This window comes from Crinia signifera, chromosome 2 (genome assembly GCF_055691185.1).
Source record: "Crinia signifera chromosome 2, ASM5569118v1, whole genome shotgun sequence".
NCBI lineage: Eukaryota > Metazoa > Chordata > Amphibia > Anura > Myobatrachidae > Crinia > Crinia signifera.
In genome coordinates, this window is record NC_139218.1 from 358,853,214 (window position 1) to 358,881,185 (window position 27,972).

Here is a 27,972-nt window from a genome sequence, read left to right on the forward strand (position 1 = left end):
TGTCACTTACCGTTACCGTTAGATAATCAGTCAGTGTGTATGCACTATACCGGTCGCTGTGTGATACTGCCAATATAGTTAACAATATCAGCTGTGACGCTAATTGCTTTAAGGTGGCCATACACTAGTACGACTTGGCCCCCCAAGATTTCGACACAGACCAATAAATCAAGTGGGAAAAAAACACAAATCATATGTCTTTTACTTATATTTCCGATCTGATGCACGTTCTCCTGTGCATCGGACTGGATCCAAATATTGTCAGTGCTCCAATAAGGAATTATCGCATCCCGTTGTGGTGAATGGGATCACATGCGATACATCAACAGTATGCTATCCAGCTGCTGAGTCAGTTGCCAGGGCAGGGCTCGACAAATTTGTCTAAAATCTAGGAGCCAGCATGAAAGTGTAGGAGCCAGACAAACTAAAATACTAAATCACCCCCCCCCCAAAAAAAAAAAAATATTACTTCATTCTAGAAATGCAGCATATATATATATATATATCTTATCTCTTGCAGCAGCACATAATGATAATAATTTAGTTTACATTAATGATTGCTCATTTCAATACTAGGTCAGAGGAAGATTTAAAATGGTGATCCTCCTCCCCTCCAGTCCTGATTCGTCTCCTTCTCCGTCCCGACTATTCTCTTTCTCCATACAGTCCCGATGCACTTTACGTGTTACAGGAGGGGACCTGGCCTGAGGCGGGTAGGTATGGGCTGGGGCAGGATCCATGCAGAGTGGCATGGTCTGGGTATGCAGGTGGGGCAAATATCTCCTGCTAGTCAGTCGTTGCTGGGGGAGAGCCTAAAATATGTAGTCCCCTGTAGTCCAGTGAGACACATTCGAGTAGCCTGTGACGCTGCCAACCGCCTGCATTCATCGCCCCAAATATCGGTCCTACTTTCTGAACACCCTCCGTGCACCCTACCCCCTGTGGGCACCTTCCGCCTAGTCACCCATTGGCTGGTGCTCTGCACACAGACAGGGGGACAGGGGCACCATCTGCCGCCGCACATGAACAGATTACAGCCAGGGATGGGACAGCCCAGCGGTGCAGTGGGCATGGTGTCTCTCCCTGCTCACCTTCTTCAGTGGGAGTGGCAGGGGAGAAGAGAGCTGCCCACCGCCAAAGCCCAGCCTGCACTCAGCTGCTGCAGTCTGGTTCTGGTGAGCTGCCTGGGGTTACCGGGCTACATAGTCCCGCTGTCCCCGGCGCTCACCTTCCCTGCAGAGCACCTTCCATCCTGTGGGACCAGCACTTCCTCTGCTGCCCGGCCGTCCTATTGGCGTCAGTGCTGACTCCACACTGACGACCGGGGCAGTCATGGACGCCACATCTCTAACTGCCGCCACTCACCAGCAGCAGAGTTGCCCGCTCTAGCAAGTCGCCTGCCCTGTCGCCTCATCATCGCTCACTTCCTCAGCACTGCAGGTGGGTGCGCTGGCTGAAGGTTTGGAAGAGCCGCGCCGACACATATGCAGCTTCCGGAAATTGGGGGCGTGGCTTCATTACGTGTGTCAGGCCCCGGCGTCTGAGAGCGGAACACTGCTCACAAGGATCTACCCACTTACCCAGATGCTGCGAGGGGTTCGGCTACGGAGGGGCTAACTATTGTCTGCTGGAGCAGATGCACTGGGTATTTTGGCTACAAATGTTATAAAAGGAGCGTAGGCAGGAACAAAGAGACACTGCCACGTCCTATGACATCTCCTTAGCAGACCACACCACCTACAGGATCTGGTCGCCAGCAAGGAGAATCTGGTCGCCATGGCGACCTGGCGCCCGGGGTTTGTCGAGCCCTGTGCCAGGGTTATAGCATACGATACCTCGTACTATGGCCCTTATTCTGGTTCACTCGCAAAGGCAAACTGTTTCTCAAAATGGACAAAACCATGTGCACTGCAGGTGGGGCAGATGTAACATGTGCAGAGAATTAGATTTAGGTGGGGGTTTACTTCAAACTGATATCTATATTGCAGTGTCAAAATAAAGCAGTCATTTTCCCTGCACAGAAACGAAATGGGGGACATTTACTAAGATGTGTATTGTACATCACATGTGATATTGATATGGGTAACCAATCAGACCCGGTCTACTATCTTCTAGAGCAGTGGTTCCCAACCCTGGTCCTCAAGTACCCTCAACAGTGCATGTTTTGCAGGTCTCCACACAGAATCACAAGTGCTATAATTAGCTCCATCTGTGGATCTTTTCAAATGTGCCTGAATAATGAGTGCACCTGTGGTGTGACCTGGAAAACGTGCACTGCTGGGGGTACTTGAGGACCAGGGTTGGGAACCACTGTTCTAGAGGGTGCTAAATGAATAAGAATTCAATTCTGATTGGTTGCCCATAGCAACATCACATGTGAAGTAGAATACACATCTTAGTACATTTCCCCCAATAACTCACCCAAATCTAAATCTCTCTGCACATGTTACATCTGCTTTATGAGCAGGGCACAATGACAACAGGCAAACAGGAAACCACCATAACCTATAGCAAACAATCAATTGAAAAGATGAGAGCATTACATCCCATGCACAAGTCCTACGTGTTCCTGTAATACTACTCTAGAAAAGCAGAGAACCGACAATGATGGGGTTGATCAGTAGAATATGATATTTAGTGCCAGAGTCATTTTGGTTGCATCACAGTAAAAAGATACTTGTAGCAGGTTGCTAGTTTGGGCATTTTTTATGTTAAATTACAAAATGACACATACATATGTAAAAAGGTGTGTGGTTAAATCGTTAGCCGATTACAATTGAACTTCTAAAATGTTCTTTTTTGTAAGTTTCTGAATAGCAACACACCCCCCTCAGCTAAGCACACTCCAACCGGTGGCTCCTTCTGAGGTAGAGTTAGTAATTGTAATTTTGCAGGGATTGTGGGTTGAAAGCTGTGACAATCCTGACACCGACTGTCATGCTGTTCTGATTCAACTACGCTGCAGTGCTAATGTGAAGCTGAACAGTTCACAGATTACTTCAGTGTCAATGTCTTATATTAATCATAGAAGAGAACACAAAAAGGTCCATAAAGGAACACATTCGCTACGCAAGGTTGGGGCGGGTTATATGCAGCAGCAGAAAAAAAAAAGAGAGAAGGTTGAAGAATGGAGCTGGCAGAGAACAGAATTTATAATCAGTGGCTCATCCAATCGTGTTTAAGAGCGTTGCGGATGTCTTGGGAGTGGCCTGACAAGTGTTACGCCTACTGCAGGTCAAATTTAAGGTGAACAGAAACTGGCCTTTTTAGGAGTGACAGGATTGGGATCATTTGGTTTTGCCACACAGGATCAGATCAGACCAACTGACCCCTCAGGTTGACTGGCTGGACAAGATTGGTTTCATTACAGCCCGTTCGTGCAGTTGGAAGACCTACCAATGGCCCATTCTGCCATGTCCAGAAATGATCCTACTGATCCAGATTATTATGCATCACTGAAGATAATTTGTAGGTCACAACATCTGCAATATTACAGTATGTGGGGCCAGCTTTAGGGAGTATAGACAATTCACATCAAGCCAAACATTTCAACCCACACATATTAGTGTCCCCACTTAAAATTATACAAAGATAAAAATACAAATCACCTTCATCGGACTTGTTTCACAGCCCCATGCTGCTGCAGACTCCCAGTTCATACCTCCTGGTTTCTTTGTATGGCAAAACACAAGGAATTAATGGTATTTGAACATAAGCAGCCATCATTACAGGAAACTGGTGTTAAAAACACTACGAAAACAACAACGATTTCCACCAAAAAGTTTCTGTATACAGTACTTAGTGTTATACTATGCCTTCTGTATACAGTACTAAGTGTTATACTAGGCCTTCTGTATACAGTACTAAGTGTTATACTAGGCCTTCTGTATACAGTACTAAGTGTTATACTAGGCCTTTTGTATACAGTACTGTTATACTATGCCTTCTGTATACAGTACTAAGTGTTATACTATGCCTTCTGTATACAGTACTAAGTGTTATACTAGGCCTTCTGTATACAGTACTAAGGGTTATACTAGGCCTTCTGTAAACAGTACTAAGTGTTATACTAGGCCTTCTGTAAACAGTACTAAGTGTTATATACTAGGCCTTCTGTATACAGTACTAAGTGTTAGTACTGTATACAGAAGGCATAGTATAACACTTAGTACTGTATACAGAAGGCATAGTATAACAGTACTGTATACAGAAGGCCCAGTATAACACTAAGTACTGTATACAGAAGGCATAGTATAAGTGTTATACTAGGCCTTCTGTATACAGTACTAAGTGTTATACTAGGCCTTCTGTATACAGTACTAAGTGTTATACTAGGCCTTCTGTATACAGTACTAAGGGTTATACTAGGCCTTCTGTATACAGTACTAAGGGTTATACTAGGCCTTCTGTAAACAGTACTAAGTGTTATACTATGCTTTCTGTATACAGTACTAAGGGTTATACTATGCCTTCTGTATACAGAACTAAGTGTTATACTATGCCTTCTGTATACAGTACTAAGTGTTATACTAGGCCTTCTGTATACAGTACTAAGTGTTATACTAGGCCTTCTGTATACAGTACTAAGTGTTATACTAGGCCTTCTGTATACAGTACTAAGTGTTATACTAGGCCTTCTGTATACAGTACTAAGGGTTATACTAGGCCTTCTGTATACAGTACTAAGGGTTATACTAGGCCTTCTGTAAACAGTACTAAGTGTTATACTATGCTTTCTGTATACAGTACTAAGGGTTATACTATGCCTTCTGTATACAGTACTATGTTATACTATGCCTTCTGTATACAGAACTAAGTGTTATACTATGCCTTCTGTATACAGTACTAAGTGTTATACTATGCCTTCTGTATACAGTACTAAGTGTTATACTAGGCCTTCTGCATACAGTACTAAGGGTTATACTATGCCTTCTGTATGCAGTACTAAGGGTTATACTATGCCTTCTGTATACAGTACTAAGTGTTATACTATGCATTATACAGTAACTGTACAGGAGTTTGTGTATAAATTTACATTAATATTCCCCCCCCCCCCCAACTTTAATGCATTTGTAAAACATTAAATAATGTATTGATAGTTTTAGATTACAGACCACTGGAACCAAAGAAATAATGGTAAAGGTCGCCTACCTTTCGCCTCTGAGAAATGCTGAGGCCAGCAAAGTCATTAAAGAGATTGGAGGCTGGAGAGCCTAAAGGATCTAAAAGTACATAATTATATGGTTAGGACATTACAGGTCTGATCAAGTGGGCAAAGAACCATTTAAAAGACTTAAGCATGTTAAACAAGTCTCTTCCCTTGTTATTGTACAACACCCCAGTCTTCGGTTCTATCCCACCTAACCATAAAGGGGAAGCACCACACTACGGGCCCAATTCTGGTTCACTTACAAAAGCAAGGTGGGGCAGATGTAACTTGTGCAGAGAGAGTGACACAGCTGGCTTACCTACACTGTAGGTAAGCCAGCTGTGCCAGACATCGAAAAATGTGAACACCAAATTTATTTTTCCTTCCTCTTGACTGAGCTAGGAGAAGGAGCACTGTAGCAGCATCCTATGGCTCAGTTATCTCGCTACTGTACAACTGGAGCTCACAATACTGCCACACATCCCTTGCTGAAATCCCTACAGAGCCCTATCCATTAGACAGATAATGCAAGTTATTTGTGCAAACCTTCAGTCATTACGGCATGAGGTCTGTGTGTGTGCTTAGCGAATGTAACAACACATCCTTAGGGCTTGTATACATAGATGCTTTCCACGTCCCTGGGTTTCATTTTCACGTGGCTCACTCTGCTCCACCAGCTTAACAAGCATGTCAACCAACAAAAACATATCAATGGCACTGGTGCACTGTGGGTAACTTTTGGATGGACTATGGGCAGCAGGCCCTGCTCTCTCACTGCATGGTAAATCCAGCGTTCACTCTGAACATTCCTCTCTTAGGGGGTTATTCTAGTTCACTCTCTCTGACAAAATCTTTCTTAGATGGACAAAACCATGTGCACTGCAGGTGGGGCAGATGTTACTTGTGCAGAGATAATTAGATTTGGGTGGGGTTTTACTTCAAAGTGAGATCTATATTGCAGTGTAAAATAAAAGCAGCCAGTATTTACCCTTCACACAAACAAAATAACTCACCCAAATCTAATTCTCTTTGCACATTTTATATCTCCCCCCCTGCAGTGCACATGGTTTTGTCCATCTAAGAAGGATTTTGTCAGAAAGAGTAAACTAGAATAAGGCCCTTAATGTTGGCATGTTCCTCTTGCAGTTTTCCAATTCCTAGAGCCAATTAAGTTGCAACCATCATGAGATGGATGCAGCTCAAATGAAACATGCCACAGACACCTGGAAAGCACTGCCTGCCCATGCCCAAGGTTTTAACATGACTTTGCACCAAGCAACAACTTTCACACTTACCATGGCCTGTGTATGGCTTGGCACTGTCGTTCAGAAGGCTTGGGGAACTGCTGCTGTTTGTCATACGCTGCAAAAGAAAAATGGCTTGTTACAAGACACTAACATAATTACAAAAAAAAAGTATATTTTTTAGAACAATATGGATTGCAAGTTAATTTTAAAAAATTAAAATAGAATCTCTGTGAGCTTGGAAAGATGCTGGACTTCGTACTCTGGACCAGCTACAAATCCAGGGTAGACATACAGCAGAGCTCTGTGACCTTTCATACTTTAAGACCCAATTCCTAGTGTATCCGGTCGATGGCGTTTGAAATCCCATCCGACCCAATGTGCTGTCACGTGTGCATCGGGTCAGATTCTACAGATTGAACCTCCTGCACATAAAATCTAGATTGGACCGATCAGCGGCACATTGCAGGTGCTTTTTAGCACCCGTGATGTATTGGGTCCGATTCCGTAGGTGTGTGCTAGTGGTGATGGGCCACTGGCGCAAAACTATGTGCAGGTCCGGTGAAGACAACGGTAAGCAGCATGGTGGGCAGTGGTGAGCATCAGGAATAAAAAAAATAATAATTACTTTAAAAAAGACTGGCCAGCCAATCAGAATCCGCCCAGATGGGATGCCTCCGATTGGCTGAAGTACAATCCAAAAAATACACTTAAAAAAATAAATTTGGACTTAAATTTAAGTCAGGGAAAGTCATATGACAAAAACATAGCTTTAAATGTGCTAAAAATTATGTTTTTTATTCCAACTTTTCTAATCGGGGATATTGTAGTGAAAAAGGTAATACATCATAAAACAAAAATGATTGCCATCTTCATAGGAAAGTAAATAAAGTACTGGTGGTTTCTGAGTACTTACAGGGATCATCACACACACACAGAAGAAATAAAAATCATTAAAATAAAATAAAAATCTGAGTCAAGCATTCAATTTATTAAAATTCTGGCCCATTTGATATGGATTGAAGCAGCAGCATCCTGTATCCAAAAAATACATTATTCAACAGAAAGTCCTATTCCACATTATGGGCCGTATTGAATGCGGCCGGTGAGGGGGTTAAACGGCGTTATAGAATCTTCGCCGTTTAACCCCCACGCCGGCCGCTCACCCTATTCAACGTTCTGGGGAAATCCTCGCTGTCCGAGAACGGCGAGGATTCCCCCAAACAGTGAGGCTCACGGCTAATGCAGGGAGCCCGCTGAATTTAGCCGCGAGCCTCGTTGTTTTAGCATCTGCATACGCCGTTTCCCCATCGCTACAAAAACCTAGCGAGATGGAAACGGCGTGTGCAGGGGGCGAGATGAATACTGACCGTGCGAGCTTGGACAGTGAGCAGGCAGCGCTGCTTGCTGTCACAGCTTGCAAAAAACATTGAATACACCCCCATATTTAGGTGCAGTTTCCGGTGCCTATCTATCTATATTTTTCACATTTGTATGGTTTCAAAAAAACAGTCAATGCTAAAAGGTATTTGTTAATTTAGGCGTCACTGTTTTTCATAAATAATTAAAATGACAGCTACCATCAGATAATACTGCAAAATGCACTCTTGAGGAATGTGTATGATATGAATGATCTGAGATGTATATATATATAAAATATGAGAGAGAGAGAGAGAGAGAGAGAGAGAGAGAGAGAGAGAGAGAGAGAGAGAGAGAGAGAGAGAGAGAGAGAGAGAGAGAGAGAGAGAGAGACACACACAGACAGAGAGAGACAGACAGACACACAGAGAGACACAGAGAGAGAGAGACAGAGACACACAGAGACAGAGACGGAGAGAGAGAGAGAGACAGACAGACAGACACACAGAGACAGAGAGACACACAGACAGAGACAGAGACAGACACAGAGAGAGACAGACACAGAGAGAGACAGACACAGAGAGAGAGACAGACACAGAGAGAGAGACAGACACAGAGAGAGAGACAGACACAGAGAGAGAGACAGACACAGAGAGAGAGACAGACACAGAGAGAGAGACAGAGAGAGAGACACAGAGAGAGAGACACAGAGAGAGAGACACAGAGAGAGAGACACAGAGAGAGACAGAACACTTCTCTCACAAATGCACAAACACAGAAGGTAGCAGGCTAGCTTTCAGAGGGAGTGGGCTATAAGCACATCAAACACATGAAATACACACAAATATACTTTATTTGTGGATGAAACAAGGCTTTAAAAAAAGGAATGTGGAACCTTCGGCCCTCCAATTGTTGTTGAACTACACATCCTAGCATGCCCTGCAACAGTATTAACATGGCCAAACAGCAAAAATGTAGAAGGCATGCTGGTGTGTAGTTCAACAACAGCTGGAGGGATGAAGGTTCCCCATCCCTGCTTTAGAACATGAAGCACAGTGTGTGTACTATCTTAGACACCGAATTTGAATGCCAAGCAATCATTTCCTTGCACGTTAAGTGCCAGTTACAGATGTGCCCAGTATGGTTTTAGCCAAAAAAAAAAAAAAAAAAAAAAAAAAAAAGGTACTCTTTAAATAGAAGGGCGCCCACGATTTTGATCGTGGGCATCGTTAGGGAAAAAAATCGCGCCGGTCGCATCGAATGCGACCAAAAAAAAAATCGCATGCGATGCGACCGATGCGATGACCGCGATTTCCCATAGGGAACTATGTTAAATGTCCCAATTTTCCATTTCAATGGCCCAATTGACCCGATTTTCCATAGGGAACACTGTTAAATGGCCCACAGAGGCCAAATAGGCACCCTGAAGTGTGAAATGGCCCCATCAATTGTTAACGCCCCCTCTACGATCAACGTCAACCCGAAGCGTGGCGAGCACAGCGAGCCCGCGAGGGGCGGCGGTACGCGTCCTATGACCTTTTCATACCCCCACTATCCACGTCGTTGAGAATAGAAAGTGTGGCGAGCGCAGCGAGCCCCGCGGACAGCTGTGAAGCCCGCGAGGGGACGCGTATACCTGTGAAGGTGTCCGCGTCCCCTCGCCACACTTTCTATTCTCAACTCCACGCCGACGTGGATAGTGGGGGTATGAAAAGGTCGTAGGACGCGTACCGCTGTGCTCGCCACGCTTCGGGTTGACGTTGATCGTGGGGTGGCGTTAACAATTGGGGGGGCCATTTCACACTTCAGGGTGCCTATTTGGCCTCTGTGGGCCATTTAACATTGTTCCCTATGGAAAAATCGGGTCAATTGGGACATTGAACAGGAAAATCGGGTAAATTGGGACATTTAACATTGTTCCCTATGGGAAATCGCGGTCATCACGTCGGTCGCATCGCATGCGATTTTTTAGTACATGCGATGCCCGCGATGGGCGCCCTTCTAGGTAAAGAGTACCAAAAAAAATAAACATTTTGTAGACTATAGTTTTCGAAAAATTTGGGTAACGGATATTTGGATAAGGGATACTCAACCTGTAACTCAAACAGGAAATGAAGATACAGAAGATACTGCAGGTATGGAATAACACCAATATTATATGCTTGCAAACACTCATGTTAAATTAGCAATAGGAAGTTATTCAGAAGTAAAATTATGATCCGGCGCTATGGGGTAAATATGCGTAAGTTAAGTGCCGCTGACCGCACGTCTGATCCCGGGTAATAAAGAAAAATGCATTACGGGGCTTTTAAATTAATCTGCTATTCTAACTTTTGGATAGAGCGCTGATATGTTATGGAATGTAAGAATGGATGTTATGACTGACTGTTTCGTGTTCTACCTTGTTGGAGATCGCCAGCTTCACATGGTGCTGCTGGTCTCCTTGCAGCAGTTTTTTAATTTTTTTGGTCTAGTGTCAACAAAACTTCATACCTACTGCAGTCAGGATTTGAAAACGATCCCTTCAACTGGGTACTGATCGTGATCGGATCATATGCAAATCGTATGCTCCAACAGATTGCGCAACCATTATATGGTCCTCTCACGATCATGATCATTCTGGGGGGGGGGGGGTGTCTACATTACACAGAAATGTAAAAGAGGTTGCCTGTGATGTTTACTGTCAGACACGTTTGTAATTTACACACTAAAAATATGGAAGGGTCAACTGTATTTGCCCACTACACTCTTTATGAAGAATCACACATGGGGCCTTATTCTGGTCTGTGCGTACTTTCGCGCACTCTTTCGGATGGCGTTTTTTAGCCGTCTGCGCATGCGTGGGCAACGCTATGCGCATGTGCCACGCAAGGTCTCCGTACTTGTTCTCACCAATACCGTACAGAAATGTGCACCGCATTCACTCGGGAAATATGGGCGTCATTCGGAACTACACAGGGGCGTAGTTTCAAAGTGGGCTAAACTGGGCATAAACATGGGCGTACACGAGGGAGTGCACTAATTCTGGTACGCGTACATTCAGACAGCACACCGAATGCACGCGAACAAAAAGGCAGGAAACATGCGGTCTTCATAAGCAAGTATTGCTTTGCGGACACCACTCGGTCATGCGCTAGGCATTCGGAACGCCCAATCAGTACGGGCGCACCTCAACCAATTTCAGCTGAACACAATACAATCCACTCCTTTACTCATTAATTACACTCTTGTCATTGCTTCAATTGGAAACCTTGTAGCTTAAATGGACCATTACTAAACACACAAATATATGCTGCATAAAGTGGTAGTAACGTGTTTAATTATCAATTTGAGAAATAATAGATGACCATTAAAAAAAATCCCTTTTTAATGAGGTTGCCTAATTGCATAAGTGGGTCATGTTACAGGTTTCGGTGTTCAGATAATAGTGGTGAGTTTTGCGGAAATACACCGCATCGGTGCGTACGGCCAGGTTCCCGTCCGTTCTGACGCGGTAAGACCGTGCATACGCTGTAAGACCATGCAGAATATGTGTGTGTCCACCGCACACGCAAAGGTTTGGATGTCGTCCGTAAAACACACCCTCTTCTTAAAGAGTGAGTCCGTCCGAATGCGGAAGACCGGTGGGCGTTTCTTCGTACGATGTCCGCACAGCGTGGCGTGCGGACCTCCCCGAAATAAATCGGAAATATACGCACCAACCAGAATAAGGGCCATGGAGAGGAGAGTACAATTTTGTATTTGTGAATGTTTGTCTTTTGTTCTTCACTTTTATTGTAATATTAATATTGGAAAACAATAAAATCACTGGATTAAAAAAAAAAAAATATATATATATATATATATATATATATATATATATATATATATATATATATATATATATATATATATATATATATATATATATATATATATATATATATATATATATGTGGAAGGGTCAACAATTTTTTGTTCATTTTAAGATATATCTGTATATCTAAATGTTACATAGAATTAGATGTGTTTTTACATTTGGAAATGTAGACGTTAACAGAAACCTGTGTTGTGTAAGCTTTCAAGGCTAGTCGTGACCTGACAGCTGCATCACGTCTGGCACTTCGCACAGAGGCTGCAGCTTAAGGTACCTGGTCCTGGGCATTATCTCAGGAAATGGCGGCCTTCACGCTAAAGTAATTCAGTAGCTCCAGGGCCAAGTACTGCAAAAGAAATTAGATTGACCCGTACGTATTTTGGTCAGCGTGTTGCCTGTCACTTTTGTTCTGCGCAAACATTTCCAATACTGCACACTAACCACAACACAGAGCAGAAGCGGACACCAGTGCAGCCTGCCCCGTCCTAGTGACACCACTGCTAGAATTTCCATAAAATGATAAATCACAACTACAGTGCAGAATACTATTATTTCATGAAGATCTAAGCACATTATTAACTGCAAGAACAGGTCACTAGAATTTAGCACATCTGCAATACTTGATACATTGAACATTATGCTGCATTTTTGCTCATTTCTACCTCTGAGTGCATACACACTGTACAGCATTTTTTTCAATCCCAGTATTCAGGATTGTAAAATGCTCAATCCGGGATTGCCAATAATAATAATAATAATAATAATAATAATAATAAAGCCCCTGCCCCCACTTCAAATCTACTTGTATATGTAGCAGTTTTTTTTTTTGCAGGGGTGCAGCAGTGCTGCCAAAAGCTAGCTGGAGCCGGGTGTGGGGGTGAAGCCGGAAGTGGCAGCTGGCAGTGGTTCGGTGTGCACAGCATCACAGTCAGAGCCACTCACTGGGGTCAGGAACAGCCGGGTGGCCTACGAGTAGGCGCTCAGACGATGCCTGGCATTATACTGCACATCCTTAAATCCCCGGATTGGAAACTCCAATCCCAGGATTGAAATCCCGGCAATTTTGAGGCCACATCCCAGGATCCCACAGATCAGGCATAGGTTCTGCATGTCGTGACTTCTAAGATTTGGTCACTTTTCACCCGGGTCAGACACATTGGGCACTCAGTGAAGTGTCGAAATCATATATGCCTAACAGAGTCCAGTCCGTGGATGTATAGCACTAATATCGCACTCTGAGAGGTTACCTGCATCCGAGGATAGTTTGCTTCTGCAGGGCTTCCAAACCCATTCATTCCAATAAAACTGGTGCTGAAGTATGAATCAGTCAGGCTGTTATCGGATAAAGCACCTCCATCTATTCCAGGAACTGGAGAAATACAAAACAAAAAAAAGGGGACAGTTAGGGGAGCATGTCCATTTTTCAATAAGTACAATCCATCTAAAAGAGGAAAACTGGTCTACCGTGTTACCCTGTTGTGTCTATGGGCCTTATTCTGATCGGTGCGGATTTCTCCGCATGCGGTCGTCCCGCTGATGGTTATCGTCTGCGCATGTGCAGAGGTCACTCTGCGCATGTGCAGGCGATTTCGCCGCACGTATTCTTGACACGCCGCACAGGGGGCGTAGAGGGGCGTGAGGGGCTACTTAGCCTCATTACCCTATGCATACGCCCCGCGTTTCATGGGCGTTCCCATGCAAACGCGGGGCGTATGCATGGTAATGAAGCCGTGACGCGTGTGTAGGGGGCGGGCATCTGACATCGCCGGATGTCAGCTGCCCGCCCCCATACATGATTTCACACGGACAAGCGTCCGTGTGGTCTTGGGTGGCGGGACCTAGTGGAGCGTGCGGCCCTGCATTCGATGTTCGGCGACCATCGAATGCAGGGGCTGCTCCCAAGACGGAGGAGGCGTATCCCCGTCCACTTTCATGCGGATCGCCACATATCCGCGTACGGACGGAGGTGGCGATCCGTATGGAAGGCGGGGATTCGCCTGCACGGTCGCGGCCGCATATTCTGATCGGGCCGCACCGATCAGAATAAGGGCCTATGAGACTTGTTAATAAATACATCTCCTTCACTCTAGACAAGGCTATATGTTGTTTTGGCACAGAAGTACCATGTTAAGCCAAGCAAAATGGCTAAACCCGAATACTACTTGGCGTGGCATGAAAAAGGCCTTGTGAGCACCCCAATTTCTGCTCACCATATCAGGAGGATGCCAGCAGAAATTAAATTTGTGCACCCATCGGCAGAGACAATTGAATTGCCCTCTTTGACTCCTATAGATTGTAAGCTTGCGAGCAAGGCCCTCCTATCTCTATAGCTGTCTGTTACCACCCAGTTTTTTTTTTTAAACACCATTTCCAATTGTAAAGCGCAACGGAATTTGCTGCATTAAATAAAAACTAAATAAAAATAATTTTTGGTTGTTACAGGATCCGCCCATGGTGACCCTATCTGTCCACACAGTCATGTCGTAGCAACCAGATGAGGCTTACAAAAAAGGATGGGTGCTGGATTTATCCCATGCTGGGATTTTAATTTTGAGCTTCCAGAGCACCCATCATCAAAACGAATGTAGAAGACTAGCTAGGCATTGATCATTGTTCTTGCTATTAAACATGGAAAGATAAGAGAAAGGAGCAAGCATTCAGCACCATAGATGGTGGAAGATGCCAGGAGAGGTCTAGAACCCCAATAAGGAAAACATATCTGCAAGGGGGCTGAACAACACTTTCAGGCCACCTAACTCATTTTACGAACATCGATTTTGAAGACTGTGCAACAAGTAAGGTAACAAGACCTCTAATGTGTGTAATGTTCTCAATTTAACTTCACAGCCAGGCCAGAGCTGGTAGGCCACAGATTTCCCCCTCACAGCCATTGGACTGCGCCTTAGGTCAGTCACACTATCCCAACATCAGTTATACCGTCTTTCCCCGATAATTAGCCCTACCCCGATAATAAGCCCTACCCCAGATTTGGACGCTGGTCCAAAATAAGCCCTCCCCCGAAAATAAGACCTACCATTTTCCCCATGTAATTGTATGTACACCTAATGTGTAGCCTCCGCTCGGCCCCCGCTGACTCCCGCTGACCCCCGCTGCCCTCCGCTCACTCACCAGCAGCACCGCAGCTCCCGTTCCCAGGGATGCATTGCGGTAGGCGCGGCGTGACGTCACGCCGCGCACATCGCGCCGCGCACATCACGCGGCTGACTGGCTGGCTGCTGCTCACCACACAGCGCCATCAACGAAAATTAAGTAAACCTTCAAACAAACAGGTGTGTAGCCTCCGCTCGGCCCCCGCTGACTCCCGCTGACCCCCGCTGCCCTCTGCTCACTCACCAGCAGCACCGCAGCTCCCGTTCCCAGGGATGCATTGCGGTTGGCGCGTCGTGAAATAAGCCCTCCCCCGAAAATAAGACCTATGGTCTTTTTTGTGGAAAAAAAAAAAATAAGACAGTGTCTTATTATCGGGGAAACACGGTAGGATGGCAGGGTACGGTCAAATATGGAGCGTAGCGTGATGATTTCTGTGTCTTATGGGCACATCAGCAGTTGAAATTCATCACCTTGTCGAGGTGTACGGTTATAACGCCAAATCGTGGAGACTGGCTTGGGATTGGTGCGCGGTCTTTTGTCACAGCAGGACAGACATTCAGGATGAACAGGGATACGGTTATCCAAGCAAGTCCACCATAGATGCCAATTTGTGTTGCGTGGAAGGGCCTATTCAATAGGATGCATTGGAGTAATATTGCAACTGTGCACGCTAGGAACTCACAGAAGTTCACAAAACAAATAGGGTGGTGTGGTCTCTTATACAATTCACAAAGTAACAGGAGGATGGAGTGCAGTTCCTCCAGTGTATTGTTAAAGGCTATGAAATATGGGTGCATCATGTAACATTGGAGATGAAGCAAGCATCCATGATATGGAAACACATCCCCCACCTTCAAAAAGACATTAAAAAACAAAAAAATCCATTAGCAAAGATAGATATGTCGATCATGTTTTGGGAACACAAGGGCGCGCTTCTTGTTGATTTCCTCATCAAGACTGATACTGTAAATGCTGATCTCAATTGCAACACATGCAGACATTTATAGAGGGCAATTGATCAAAAATGACCTGGGTTGCTGCGAACAGGCATCACAATAATGCCAGGACACACTCAGCCAACTGCATGCATGAGTTGTTACAGCACTGCCATTGAGAGGTACTGGACCATCCTCCTTACGGCCATGACCTCTGAGCGATTTCCATCTCTTTGGACCATTGAAGAAGCACCTGGGTTGAAGGCGATTCGCAACCGACGGTGACTATCAGAAAGCGGTCATGCATTAGAAACATAGAATTTGACGGCAGATAAGAACTATTTGGCCCATCTAGTCTGCCCCTTTTTTTAACCTTCAGGTAATCTCAACCCTTTTTGATCCATATTGCATTGTAAGGATATTCATATGCCTATCCCAAGCATGTGTAAATTGTTCTACTGTCTTAGCCTCTACCACCTCTGATGGGAGGCTATTCCACTTATCCACTACCCTTTCTGTGAAGTAATTCTTTCTAACATTTCCCCTGAACCTACCTCCCTCCAGTTTCAGTGCATGTCCTCGTGTTTTATAACTTGTTTTCCTTTGAAGAAAATTTCCCTCTTGTACTATGTTAAAACCCTTGATATATTTGAAGATTTCTATCATGTCCCCCCTTTCCCTTCTCTGCTCCAAACTATATATGTTAAGATCTTTTAGTCTTTCCTGGTATGTTTTGTGATGTAGGCCACACACCATTTTAGTTGCCCTTCTTTGTACACTCTCCATTGTATTTATATCCTTCTGAAGATATGGTCTCCAGAACTGGACACAGTATTCCAGATGAGGCCGTACCAATGACCTATAAAGTGGCATTATTACTGCTTTTTTTCTGCTACTGATTCCTCTCCCTATGCAACCAAGCATCTGACTTGCCTTCCTCATTGCTTTGCTACATTGTTTCCTGCCTTTAAGTCACTTGAAATAGTGACTCCTAGATCTCTTTCCTCCTCAGTAGTTTCCATTATAGTACCCTTGATACTATATTGAGCCTTTGGGTTTTTGAGTCCCAAGTGCATAATTTTTCATTTTTTAGCATTAAACTGTAGTTGCCATGCTCTTGACCAATTCTCAAGTTTACTTAGATCATCAGTCATTTGATTTACCCCTCCTGGTGTGTCTACTCTGTTGCATTTCTTTGCGTCATCTGCAAAAAAGGCATACTTTCCCTTCACTTGCAATGTCATTAACAAAGATATTAAAAAGCACTGGTCCAAGTACAGATCCCTGGGGTACTCCACTGGTAACATGTCCCTCCATAGAATGCACTCCATTTACTACAACTGTCTGTTTCCTATCCTGCAACCAGGTTCTTATCCATTATATTGTTTTATAATCCAATCCCACACTTTCAAGTTTATTTAGCAGCCTGTGATGTGGGACAGTGTCAAATGCCTTACTAAAGTCTAGATATGCCACATCTACAGCCCCCCCTTCATCTAGAATTTTGGTCACGGAGTCAAAAAATTCAATAAAACCATGCTGTTTTGGATCCTGTAAATTGTTTAATTTAAGATATTCCACTATTCTTTCTTTTAATAGTGTTTCCATTAATTTCCCTACTACTGATGTAAGGCTCACTGGTCAGTAGTTACTTGCTTCTTCTTTGCTTCCGCTTTTGTGCAGTGGAACTACATTTGCTCTTCTCCGGTCCTCTGGAACTACACCTGTATCTTGTGACTGGTTGAATAAATCTGTTAATGGTGCTACCAACACATCTTTTAGTTCTTTTAGTATCCTTGGATGCACTCCGTCTGGCCCCATTGATTTATCCAATTTTAGTCTTGAAAGTGCTCTTAGGACTTTCTCCCTAGTAAATGTAGTTCCATCTACCTTATTTGTAGGACTGTCCTTGCAACTTAACTGTGGTCCCTTCCCTTCTCCTTCTATAGTGAATACGGAGCAAAAGTAATTATTTAGATGATCTGCAATTGCCTTGTCTCCCTCCACCAAATTCTCAGTGTCTGTCCGCAGTCTTATTATTCCTCCATTTGATTTTCTCCTTTCACTTATATACTTAAAAAAAGTTTTATTTCCTTTATCTACCGACTGAGCCATTTTCTCCTCAGCTTGTGCATTGGCTTCAAGTGCTTGACACAGATTTTTAATATGCCGGGGTACCGTGGAACTAATGCTTAAAATGGAGACTATGGGGGAAAATAATCTGTGCCAAGCCCATGCCATAGATTACACGCATATGTACTAGTTAAACCCATTTACGCAATGACTTGTTACCTTCTTTATTGTACCAACCTCATATATGCCAAATTTGGAATAAAGTCTACATGTTGCTCTAAAACAATAGGTTTGTTTTAATGGAATATTATCCTGACAAATTGCCTTTGCTCAATTTCTTAGTACAGGGAGATAGCATCCTTGTGCAGCCTGCTTATTAAAGGCCCATACCAACAGGGCGACTGAGCTGAAAGTCGCTCAAAACAGCAAGTTTGAGTGGCTTTCAGATCAAAGCCACCCAGTGTGTATGCCCAGGCGATGAGTGGTGAGCACTGCTGCGTGCTCCCGCATCATCGCCAGGAAAGCCGTTCATCTGCTGGTAATACCAGCAGATGAGTGGCTTTCAGGATGGCTTTGCATAGCGCTGCACTAGGCAAAGCCATCCGCCCCCCTACCCCCCCCCCCCGCTGTCGGCGCCGGCCAGGGGGAAAGACGCTCAGAACTTACATGTGAATGGCTTAATCTTTGAGACAAACACATGCTACTGGCAGGATCAACCAGGTAGCTCTCATGTATGCACTGAGCGACTTTCGCCCCCAGCGATGAACGCGATCATCGTTGTCCATACATGCTGGGCATAGTCACCCAACAGAGATATTGATTGACAGGTTATTTTGCATTTATTATAGAGTGGGGGCTGCCATGCTGCTTGATTTACATAGATGATAAAATAAATCGTGGTCTCATGAAAAAAAAAAAAAAAAAAAAAAAAAAAAATTATATATATATATATATATATATATATATATATATATATATATATATATATATATATATATATATATATATATATATATATATATATATATATATATATATATATATATATATATATATATATATATATATATATATACATACATACATACACATATACACACACACACCTATTCATTCAAGTTTCCTTTAGATAGCGTGTACAAGCCCACGGTAAATCATATTGAAACATTAGGTCCCTTTAAACAATTTGTTGCATGATTAAATGACTAATTTCATACAAAACAGTGAGAACATACACAATTGCATGACATTAGTCATGCAGTTATTGTGACAACACTCACACTGGAACAATGCAATAATATTGCAATTACAGTTGTATTATTAGCATATAGCAGAGAAGATTGCGCTGCCATTACCTAATTAATGCACAATGCTCTTACTCACATGTGAGAGACAGCTATGTGCATTAAAGTCTATTAACATGCGCTCCAAGTCTTCTAAGTGCAATTTGTGTTTCAGTAGCGCCTTTCTGATGTAACATCTGCTCAAAAATGGAAGTCGCTGGTGTCATACACAAACATAAGAATTCATAAGTGAAAACATATGGCTTGAAAACCTAACACTGCTTTGCATGCTTATTAGCAAACACTGATATCTTCTCTTTGGATATCAGACACTTACCACAGTTAAAAAAGATTTGTACTAAAATGTACAACAAAAATCTGCAGAATAATGCCCCTTTCAGACCGCACAAAAAAAAAAAAAAAAAAAAAAAAAAAAAAATATATTTTGCCGATTTTTAACTGTTTTAAAACGGTAATCTGTGCTGAAAGGTGCAGAGTGATTTTACAGTTTCCAAAAAAACAAAACAAAAAAAAAACCCGGTTTTTGGAAACTAAAAATACAGGGTCCGAGGGTCCTACCCGTTTCAGACCCATTTTTTTTTTTGCGGACTGAACGGGTCTGAAATGGTATTTAGGACCCCACACTGGTCCCCCCCCCCCCTCCCCTGGTACCTGGTCAGTTCGGTCCAAGGCAGCCCCCCCCCCCTGTACCTGGACAGTCAGCCTGTAATCCAGGCAACATGTGTCCATGCCCCGCTGTGGACAGGGGAGCCGGGATCAGATGCTGCAACAGGGGAGACGAGACCCCGGTCCGGGGGTGATGATACGGGCAGCAGGGGGAATGCGAAATGAGCGGCAGGGTCCCTAGGGCGGATCCAGTCTCCCCACTGCCACACTGCGCAGGCTCCCTTCGGGGAATGTGAATTGAGCAGCGGGGTCCCTGCGGCTGATGGGAACTAGCGCCTGCCAGGTACACTGAAACGGGATTATGTAAAAAAAAAAAATACACAACGGTAATTATACGGTAATATACCGTTTAAGAGATGCGGTGTGAAAGGGGGTTTTACCTGGCAGACCCATTTTTGGAAAAGTTTTCAAATACAGGGTCAAAGCCAGTTATGCGGTCTGAAAGCAGCATAAATATCCATCCGGTTACTCAGAAGAGCTCCCTTTTTTTGAATTGATCAAGGTTTGTAAAAATGTGGCTCAGGAAAAACACACAAGGGATGAAATTTAATAGGATGAAAGATTCAGAAAGTAAGACATTTGGTAAGAAATCTCCAGGTTTTTTTAAAGCGGCAATCATTTACACTGCAAACCAGTTTGATTTGATTTTGCAGTGTAAATGATTGTCGCTTTTAAAAAAACCCAGGAGATTTCTTACCAAATCTCTCACTTTATGATTCTCTCATCCTATTACATTTCACCCAAGATCCAGCTCAGATGTCCACCTGCTGCTAATCGATCGCTTGTCACTGCCCAACAACTACCTACAGCGAATATAGGTTGTTTTAGTCCAATACCTTACACACAAAATATAAACAGGACATGGTAAATCCTTCATAGAATCAGACATTAAATCAAATACATTTTTTAAATAAATTCAAACTTTGCTGCATACACTGGGACTATGGGTGGTTAGCTGCAGTTCCTGCAGCCTTGCATGGCCTACGTCGCTATACAATTGTTTATCCCAGCAGGTGCGATTTCAGCTCGCTACCCCCAGGAGTCAACTTGGCACTTTCCGCATCGCATCCATTATTTTGGTCCAGAGCGAACTATAAAGAGTGCGATCAGTGTGAAAAAAAAAAGGATTCATTGAATAGAACTTTAGACAGGAGATTGGATGTGATCAAAAACTTAAGAATGAAAAAAACTTGTTAACATAGTCACGTTGTGCAGCCACACAACCAGAGCAAAAAAAAAAAAAAAAGGGGAAGCAACAATTATTATTATTTTTTTATATAAGATTACTAACCTATGGAACAGCAAGTAATAAAAGTTCACTTACCACTCTGGCGAGCACAGCACAGCGTACGCAATTTTATGCTCGCCGTGCATGCGCCATTTTTTTCACCTGTCGCCATGCCTCTCACTCACCCTATTCCACGTGTCAGCTGCTCGCCGTCCCTGACTGAGATTTGACCAATGCGGCATACGAGGTGTTAATGGCTTTATTTGTAGGCAGTGTTCAAATATTGCAGAGAAAAACGCAAATTCCAAAAAGACGATTCCAAAGCAGCTGACTGCTAATTAGTGTTCCCGCTAGGCTGTTTAGCGCTGCGCCCTGCCCGATTTTTAAAGGGCAAAATGCGCCCTACCCCTCTAGCAGCACCCCGCTAAAACAGCCTGGTGTCTTTCCAACACACCGCACGGGGAAGCCCAGCGCCACCTTAGACGGCGATGCCCAGCAGCACAGCGACTCCGGCGGGACCGGGACCGCCCCCTTTGATGACATAAGACAATACCAGCAACATAAGACATAAGGGACATAAGACAATACCAGCGTGCTTATGCACATATAAATTAGACTTCGCTTCCGTATGTAATATGCTTATGGGAAATACCGCATGACAACCCCAAAAGCAAAAAGACCACACTATATTGGTAGATCATTGGCCGAATACCAAAAAGTATTTGAAAAACACTTAACACATTTTTGGTAGGAATGGGAGGGATCGAAATAGAACTCTTCCACAACTCAAAGAAACCTGCCACTTCTAAATATTTTGCAACGGATGCTTCAATCCAATCTGAACAGGAAAAAGATAGCTTTTCCTTAAATAGAGAAAATGGTTCAATTTCTGAATGGTTCCAAACTTGCAGAATGATTTTTTTTTTTTAAATTCAACAATAATTTACAACAACCTCTTGACACACGTTGTCCCTGGGGTAAAATGCCTGGAATCGCCCATTCTGGAGTAAAGGGGACATAGTTAACAAGATTGTCTAAGGCATACCTATGGACTTTGTGGACATGCCCCTAAAGTTAGGTAATTGGGCTCAAACAGTGAAAAATGTCAGCATTAACTGCTAGGCTCCTAGGACAACGGTGCGGGGAGGAGGAGCACATCAAGTTAGCCCTATGGGGCTAATATAATTTTTCCTGTGATAAACATTGAAAAATAGCTCTCAATGAGAGCTAGCAGGTATCATGCGATAGAGTTTATGTTGATTTTTTTAAAAGGGTATTCACCGTTAAATCTGGAAAATGTTGTAACCATTGAGGTAGGCCTGTCCTGAGGTGGTCATACTCAATCAGGTCCCATAACACATTGTAATGTCTAGATATCGCCTTACGATCAGGTGGAGGCAAAGATAAAAACATATCAAATGCATTGTGCCAATCCTGATCCGAGAGGTTTCTAGTAATTTGACTCACATAGTGTTGTGCTTGGTAAAAAGCAAAAGGTAAAACCGCCAAGAATTCAAATTTCTCAATTCTGTGCTGGAATGTAAGAGTTTTTTTGGTGAATGCATCAACTAAGCAACCTGTGGAGTTAAGCACTCTAGCGGACTAATGCTGGAAGGGATTCCCTGCGTTACTGTTTTGGAAGTCTGGGTTATGTATCAATGTGAGGAATAGAGAGGTGTGAGCATTTAACCCTTTCTTAGGGCTCAGAATATGCCATAATTTGCGGGTAGACCAAAAGTAGGGAAATTATCCCATATTTCCCTTTGTATCTCTTGGTCGTGCATATGGGAAAAAAAAAAAAAAAAGTTAAATTAAAAACTTGCAAAAAATTTCCCTCCAATACCGGGTCAGTGTAGATGCAAGTAACCAGTCTCTAAAATGTCGCAACAATGCAGCATGGTTGTAAGGTGTTAAGGTGGGTACACACGGAACGATGTCGGAAGCGTTCCGACATCGTTAACGAGTGTATCAAATCGTTCATCGTGCTTACACACGGAACGATTGGATACACTTGACAAAAGATTTGTCTATGATCTTCCTGCATGCAGGAAAGATCATAGACCATCGTTAACGATTCACGGGTACGCGCATCGTTAACGATGCACGGAACGATTTGAATGATTGGTCGTTCCCATCGATTGGGAACGCCCACATCGGGCTTCAAATCTATCCGTGTATACCCAGCTTTAGATTTGGAAAATTAATACCCCCATTACGAACTGGTTGTTGAAGCCTGTGCAAGCCTATTCTAGATCTTGGCAGCCCGGCCTCCCCCGCACACAAGCCCCAGCAGGCAGCAGCCCGGCCCGCACACAAGTCCAGGGTTCGCCGTGCCCTCCCTGGACCGCTGACATGCCGCCTCTGTTCAACAGAGACCTCAGTGGTGTTTCAGCGCAGTGGAGGAATTGCTGACAGCCGCTCTCAGCAGAGGGAGAGGCGGAACAGTGGTGTATCAGCACGGTTAACAGTGACTGTTAGCTCTTCCAGGTGCTCCCTGCTGTGCTGACATGCCGCTGATCACCACTGCTGAGAGTGGCTCACTAGGGCTGGACAGGCATCAACTCTGGCTGGCCATAGGGTGCCCCGTCCAAACAGTCTGGGGAGCGAGGGACGCACAGCCGGCTTATGATCTGGTACCATATTTTAAATGGGAGCTGGGGTCCATTGGAGGGAGAAGCTTGAGCTCTGCTTCTCACCTCATATAAGAAGAGGCCTGCCAGGGCAGCAAGTATTATTTGGGCATTATATACATGGTACTGCTGTGGGCATTATATCTGACACTACCAAGGGCATTATATCTGTGGAACACTGGCAGCATGGCACTGCTGGGAGGCATTTATCTATGGTACTGCTGGGGGCATTTTATCTGTATCCCTGCTGGGGGCAATTTATTTGTATCCCTGCTGGGGCATTTTATCTGCATCACTATTGGCAGCATGGCATTACTGGGGGCATTATATCTGTGGTACTACTGGCAGCATGGAACTACTGGGGGCATTTTTTCTAAGGCACTCCTGGATGGGGGGGTTGTAAATGTGTTGCCAGTTCAAATGCCCTCCCGATTGAAAAATGTGCCCTGTTCGGGGATCAGCACCCTGCCCTAAAAAAATCCTATAGTGAACACTACAAGCCCCAGCAGGCAGCCACCCCAGGCACACAGCTCCAGCAGGTAGCATCCCGGCCTCCAGTGCACGCAGCAGCCCGGCCACCCCCACACAGAGCCGCAGCAGGTGCAACTCCTCCTTCCGCTGCGAAGCCACCATGAACTTGGCTTCTGCCACCACTAACCCCCAATGTAGTATATGTAATGGGCATTATGGCGTGTGCATTTTTTTTATTGGTGCACGGCTTTGGCGCACACTGTCCCTGTTTTCTCTATCATCCGGCAGGGGACACTGGCGTTCACGCTGGGTAATAGAGGTGGATGGCTGGGAACTGGCACACTGTAACTTTAAACAGCTGGCTCCTCCCCTCTAGTACCCACAATCCCCAGTTAGAAAAATTGTGCACTGGGAGCTGGCCACGCAGGAGTTTGTCTCCGTTCTAGCATCTCCTTTAGTGTTGTTTTTTCTAGCCTTTTCTCAAAGTTTCTGCTGCTGCAGCTTTGAGATACTTTTATTCTCCCTGCAAGGGAGCTTTGGCGCCGCTGGCTAGTCCAGCGCTCTGTCAGGGTCTCGTCAAAGACACCTGCCAGACTCCTGTGTTCCTGCGGTCCCCCTCCAAAGGGACCGTCAGACACGAACTGCCTGCCTGCCTGTCTGTCCTGCGTTCCGGCGGTGAAGACTCCTAATTGTAAGTACCCCTTCAGCGGGGCGTTCTGTGTGGCTTAGTCAGTGCGCGCGTGTGGACCTGTAGCGCTGCTACCGCCGAGTGCTGGGGGTTTTAACCCTCTCTGGGCGGGAGGCGGCCGTGGGGAGACACGCTGAATAGCGCTGCCAGAAGCAGCTCAGGCGCGGTACCGCACGCGGCGGGCGCCATTTTTAAAAATCAATGCCGCGGGTGAGGGGGGCTTTGGGGCAGTGGAATATGCTTTAAGGCTGTAATGCTTTATGCTGTGCTGAATACTGCTGTTTACAGCTTTATTCTAAAGCGCTGTTTCTGCTTGTCACCTTTTTCCCTTAGGTGCACACAGCAGTGGGACTGTTAACCCTTGGTTCCCCTTGATATAGCTGTATAGCTTTGAGTAAGGGGGAGGGTGGTTTGCTTACAAGGAGGCAGTGCTTCCCTCTGGTGCCCACAGTCCCTTTGCCCCTACACCTCCTCTGTGTTATCTCTGTGTGTGTGTGTGTGGGTTCATTTGTTACAAAATGACTGGCAAGGCTTCCACAAAAGCCTCTCAAAAGGCTTTTTGCTGCATCTCCTGCGGTGCAAAATTCTCTCAGACATCTGCGGAGGGCAAGGCTACTAAATGTGAGGCATGCCGGGGTATAGCTGGCCCTCAGCATGAGTCTTCTAGCGCGCCCCCTGCGTGGGCTTCCTCATTGGTGGGCGCTATGTCTCAATTGTCCTCTGAACTGGCGGAGTCCAGGGTGGCTCAGCCAGCGTGGGTCTCTTCTTTAACTAGATCCATGGATTCGTTTGTTTCCTCGATGTCTGCCCCTGCCATTCAGCAAAGGCGTCCAAAACGGCCGTTGTTACAATGCCAGGACTCTGACGAGTCGGGAGATGATCCGGGGTATTTGGCTGACGACCTGGACCCGGATTTGGATGACGACCAGGGGGTTCCGCAGGCAACGGATCCAGAACCAGCCCCGGCTGGGGTGGAGGCTCTGATAGTTGCTGTGAAGCGGGTCCTTAACTTCCCGGAGGAGCCTGAGCCTGTGTCCCAGGATTTAGAGCTCTTTGAGGTACGTCCTAAACAGCTGGTTGTCTTTCCTTTTCCAAAGCAGGAGCAGCTGAATTCCGCATGGTTGAACCCGGATAAAAGGTTCCAGGTTCCAAAGAAGTTTCTTTCATTATATCCTTTTCAGCCGTCTGCACTTGCGCAGTGGGTGACGCCTCCGCCTGTGGATGCTTCATTCTCGCGCCTATCCAAGAAGACTGCCCTGCCGGTCCCGGGGGCTACCACCTTAAAGGACCCTGCAGATAGGAAGCTGGAGAATACACTCAAGGCTATCTATGTGGCGTCTGGGACGCAGCTGCGTCCAGCAGTGGTTTCAGCCTGGGTAAGTAAGGCTGTTTCTAAATGGGCGGAACAGTTAATCCAGGGCCTGGAAGATGGGGTTCCCCGCCAGGATTTAAGGGTCCTGGCAGAGCATATCCGAGAATCGGCTGATTTCCTTACGGACGCGTCCAAGGATATCACGACGGTTGCTACCAGGGTGTCGGCTAACTCTATCGCCGCCAGGAGAGCCTTGTGGTTGCGGTCTTGGCAAGCGGACATGGAGTCGAAGAAGGCTGTAGAAGCCTTACCGTTTACTGGAGACATGCTGTTCGGCCCTGAGCTGGATAAGTGGATCTCCCAGGCCACGGGAGGTAAGTCGGCTTTTCTGCCATCTGCTCCTCCACCGGCGAGACGGCAGTACACGGGGCCATCGTTCAATTCCTTTCGCCCACAGCAGTCCTTTCGCGGCAGGGGAAGAGGTTCTTCCTCTTCCTTTCGTGGGTCCCGTGGAAAGACAAGAGGACAACCTGCGGCCAGGGCCCAGCTGCCCAAGCCCCAGGAGAAGCCTGCAGCGTGACTATCCTCCAGCCATGCTGGGGGATTCTCAGGTCGGGGCCCGTCTTCTGGAGTTTCGACAGCAGTGGCTTGCCACCACGTCGGATCCTTGGGTCCGTCTGCTTATTTCAGACGGATACAAGATTCAGTTTGCGGGTCCCCCTCCTTCAAGATTTTTCACAACTGCTCTGCCACGCGAGCAGGAGAAGAGAGTACAGCTGCAAGGGGCTATAGAGAAGCTTTTGAAATCCAGAGTGATCATGCCGGTGCCCTTCAGGGAGAGGGAAAGAGGATTTTACTCAAATCTTTTCACGGTTCCCAAGCCAGATGGATCCGCCAGACCCATTTTAAACCTCAAGGCACTCAATTTGTACGTTCAGTACCATCCGTTCAAGATGGAGTCAATACATTCTGTCATAGCCTCTCTGGAGCCCCAGGAGTTCTTGCTTTCTTTAGACATAAAGGATGCGTACCTCCACGTCCCTATATGGATCAACCATCAATCTTTTCTCAGGTTCGCTGTTGGACAGGAGCATTTCCAATTCCGAGCTCTTCCGTTCGGGCTGTCCTCAGCCCCTCGCGTTTTTACGAAGCTGTTGTCAGTCCTGCTAGCTTGTCTGAGGCTTCAGGGCATCAATATCGTGCCGTACTTGGACGATCTCCTGATAAAAGCATCATCCCCTTCGATTCTGCAGGAGCATGCTCACAGAACGATTCTGTTCCTGACGCAGCACGGGTGGATAATGAATTATCCAAAGTCCTCGCTGGTACCGTCCCAGCGCCTGCAATTCCTGGGCCTGTTGCTGGATACCAGCGCACAGAGAATATTTCTGCCAGAGGACAAGATCAACTCCATCCGGTTGTTGGTGCGTCAGATTCTACTCCACAAGAGAGTTCAGATCCTGCTTTGCATTCGACTGATAGGAAAGATGGTGGCAGCTTTCCCGGCGCTTCAGTTCGGGAGGCTCCACTCTCGAACCCTTCAGTTGGACTTGCTTCGTCAATGGTCAGGCTCTCACCTGTTCATCCACCGGAGGGTACAGCTATCCAGTCGAGCAAGGTCGTCACTGCTGTGGTGGCTACACAGACAGAATTTGACTCAGGGCCGACGGTTCGCCATATGGGATTGGATAGTTCTGACAACAGACGCCAGTCTCACAGGTTGGGGCGCGGTCATTCTAGATCGTCGTCTACAGGGTCTCTGGAGTCAGTGGGAAGCAAGTCTGCCCATAAACGTCCTGGAGCTCAGGGCAATTCTCAATGCTCTACTGGCCGTTCCAGACATGGTTCGGGGGAAGACTGTCAAGGTCCAGTCGGACAACGCGACGGCTGTCGCGTACCTCAACAGACAAGGAGGCACCAAGAGCAGGGGCGCCATGAAGGAGGCC

General features: G+C 45.4%; 1 protein-coding gene across 1 annotated transcript in view; it reads right to left on the reverse strand.

The window, feature by feature from the left end:
* The window catches only part of PAN3 (poly(A) specific ribonuclease subunit PAN3), a 69,361-nt gene that overhangs the window by 26,228 nt on the left and 15,161 nt on the right, over nt 1–27,972 (reverse strand). Inside the window, exons 2-5 of the mRNA XM_083169860.1 lie at nt 12,856–12,977; nt 6,445–6,511; nt 5,152–5,222; nt 3,609–3,671 (exon numbers count right to left, since the gene is read on the reverse strand). Coding sequence (XP_083025986.1) covers nt 3,609–3,671; nt 5,152–5,222; nt 6,445–6,511; nt 12,856–12,977 — 323 coding nt within the window. The remainder of the gene's footprint in view (nt 1–3,608; nt 3,672–5,151; nt 5,223–6,444; nt 6,512–12,855; nt 12,978–27,972) is intronic.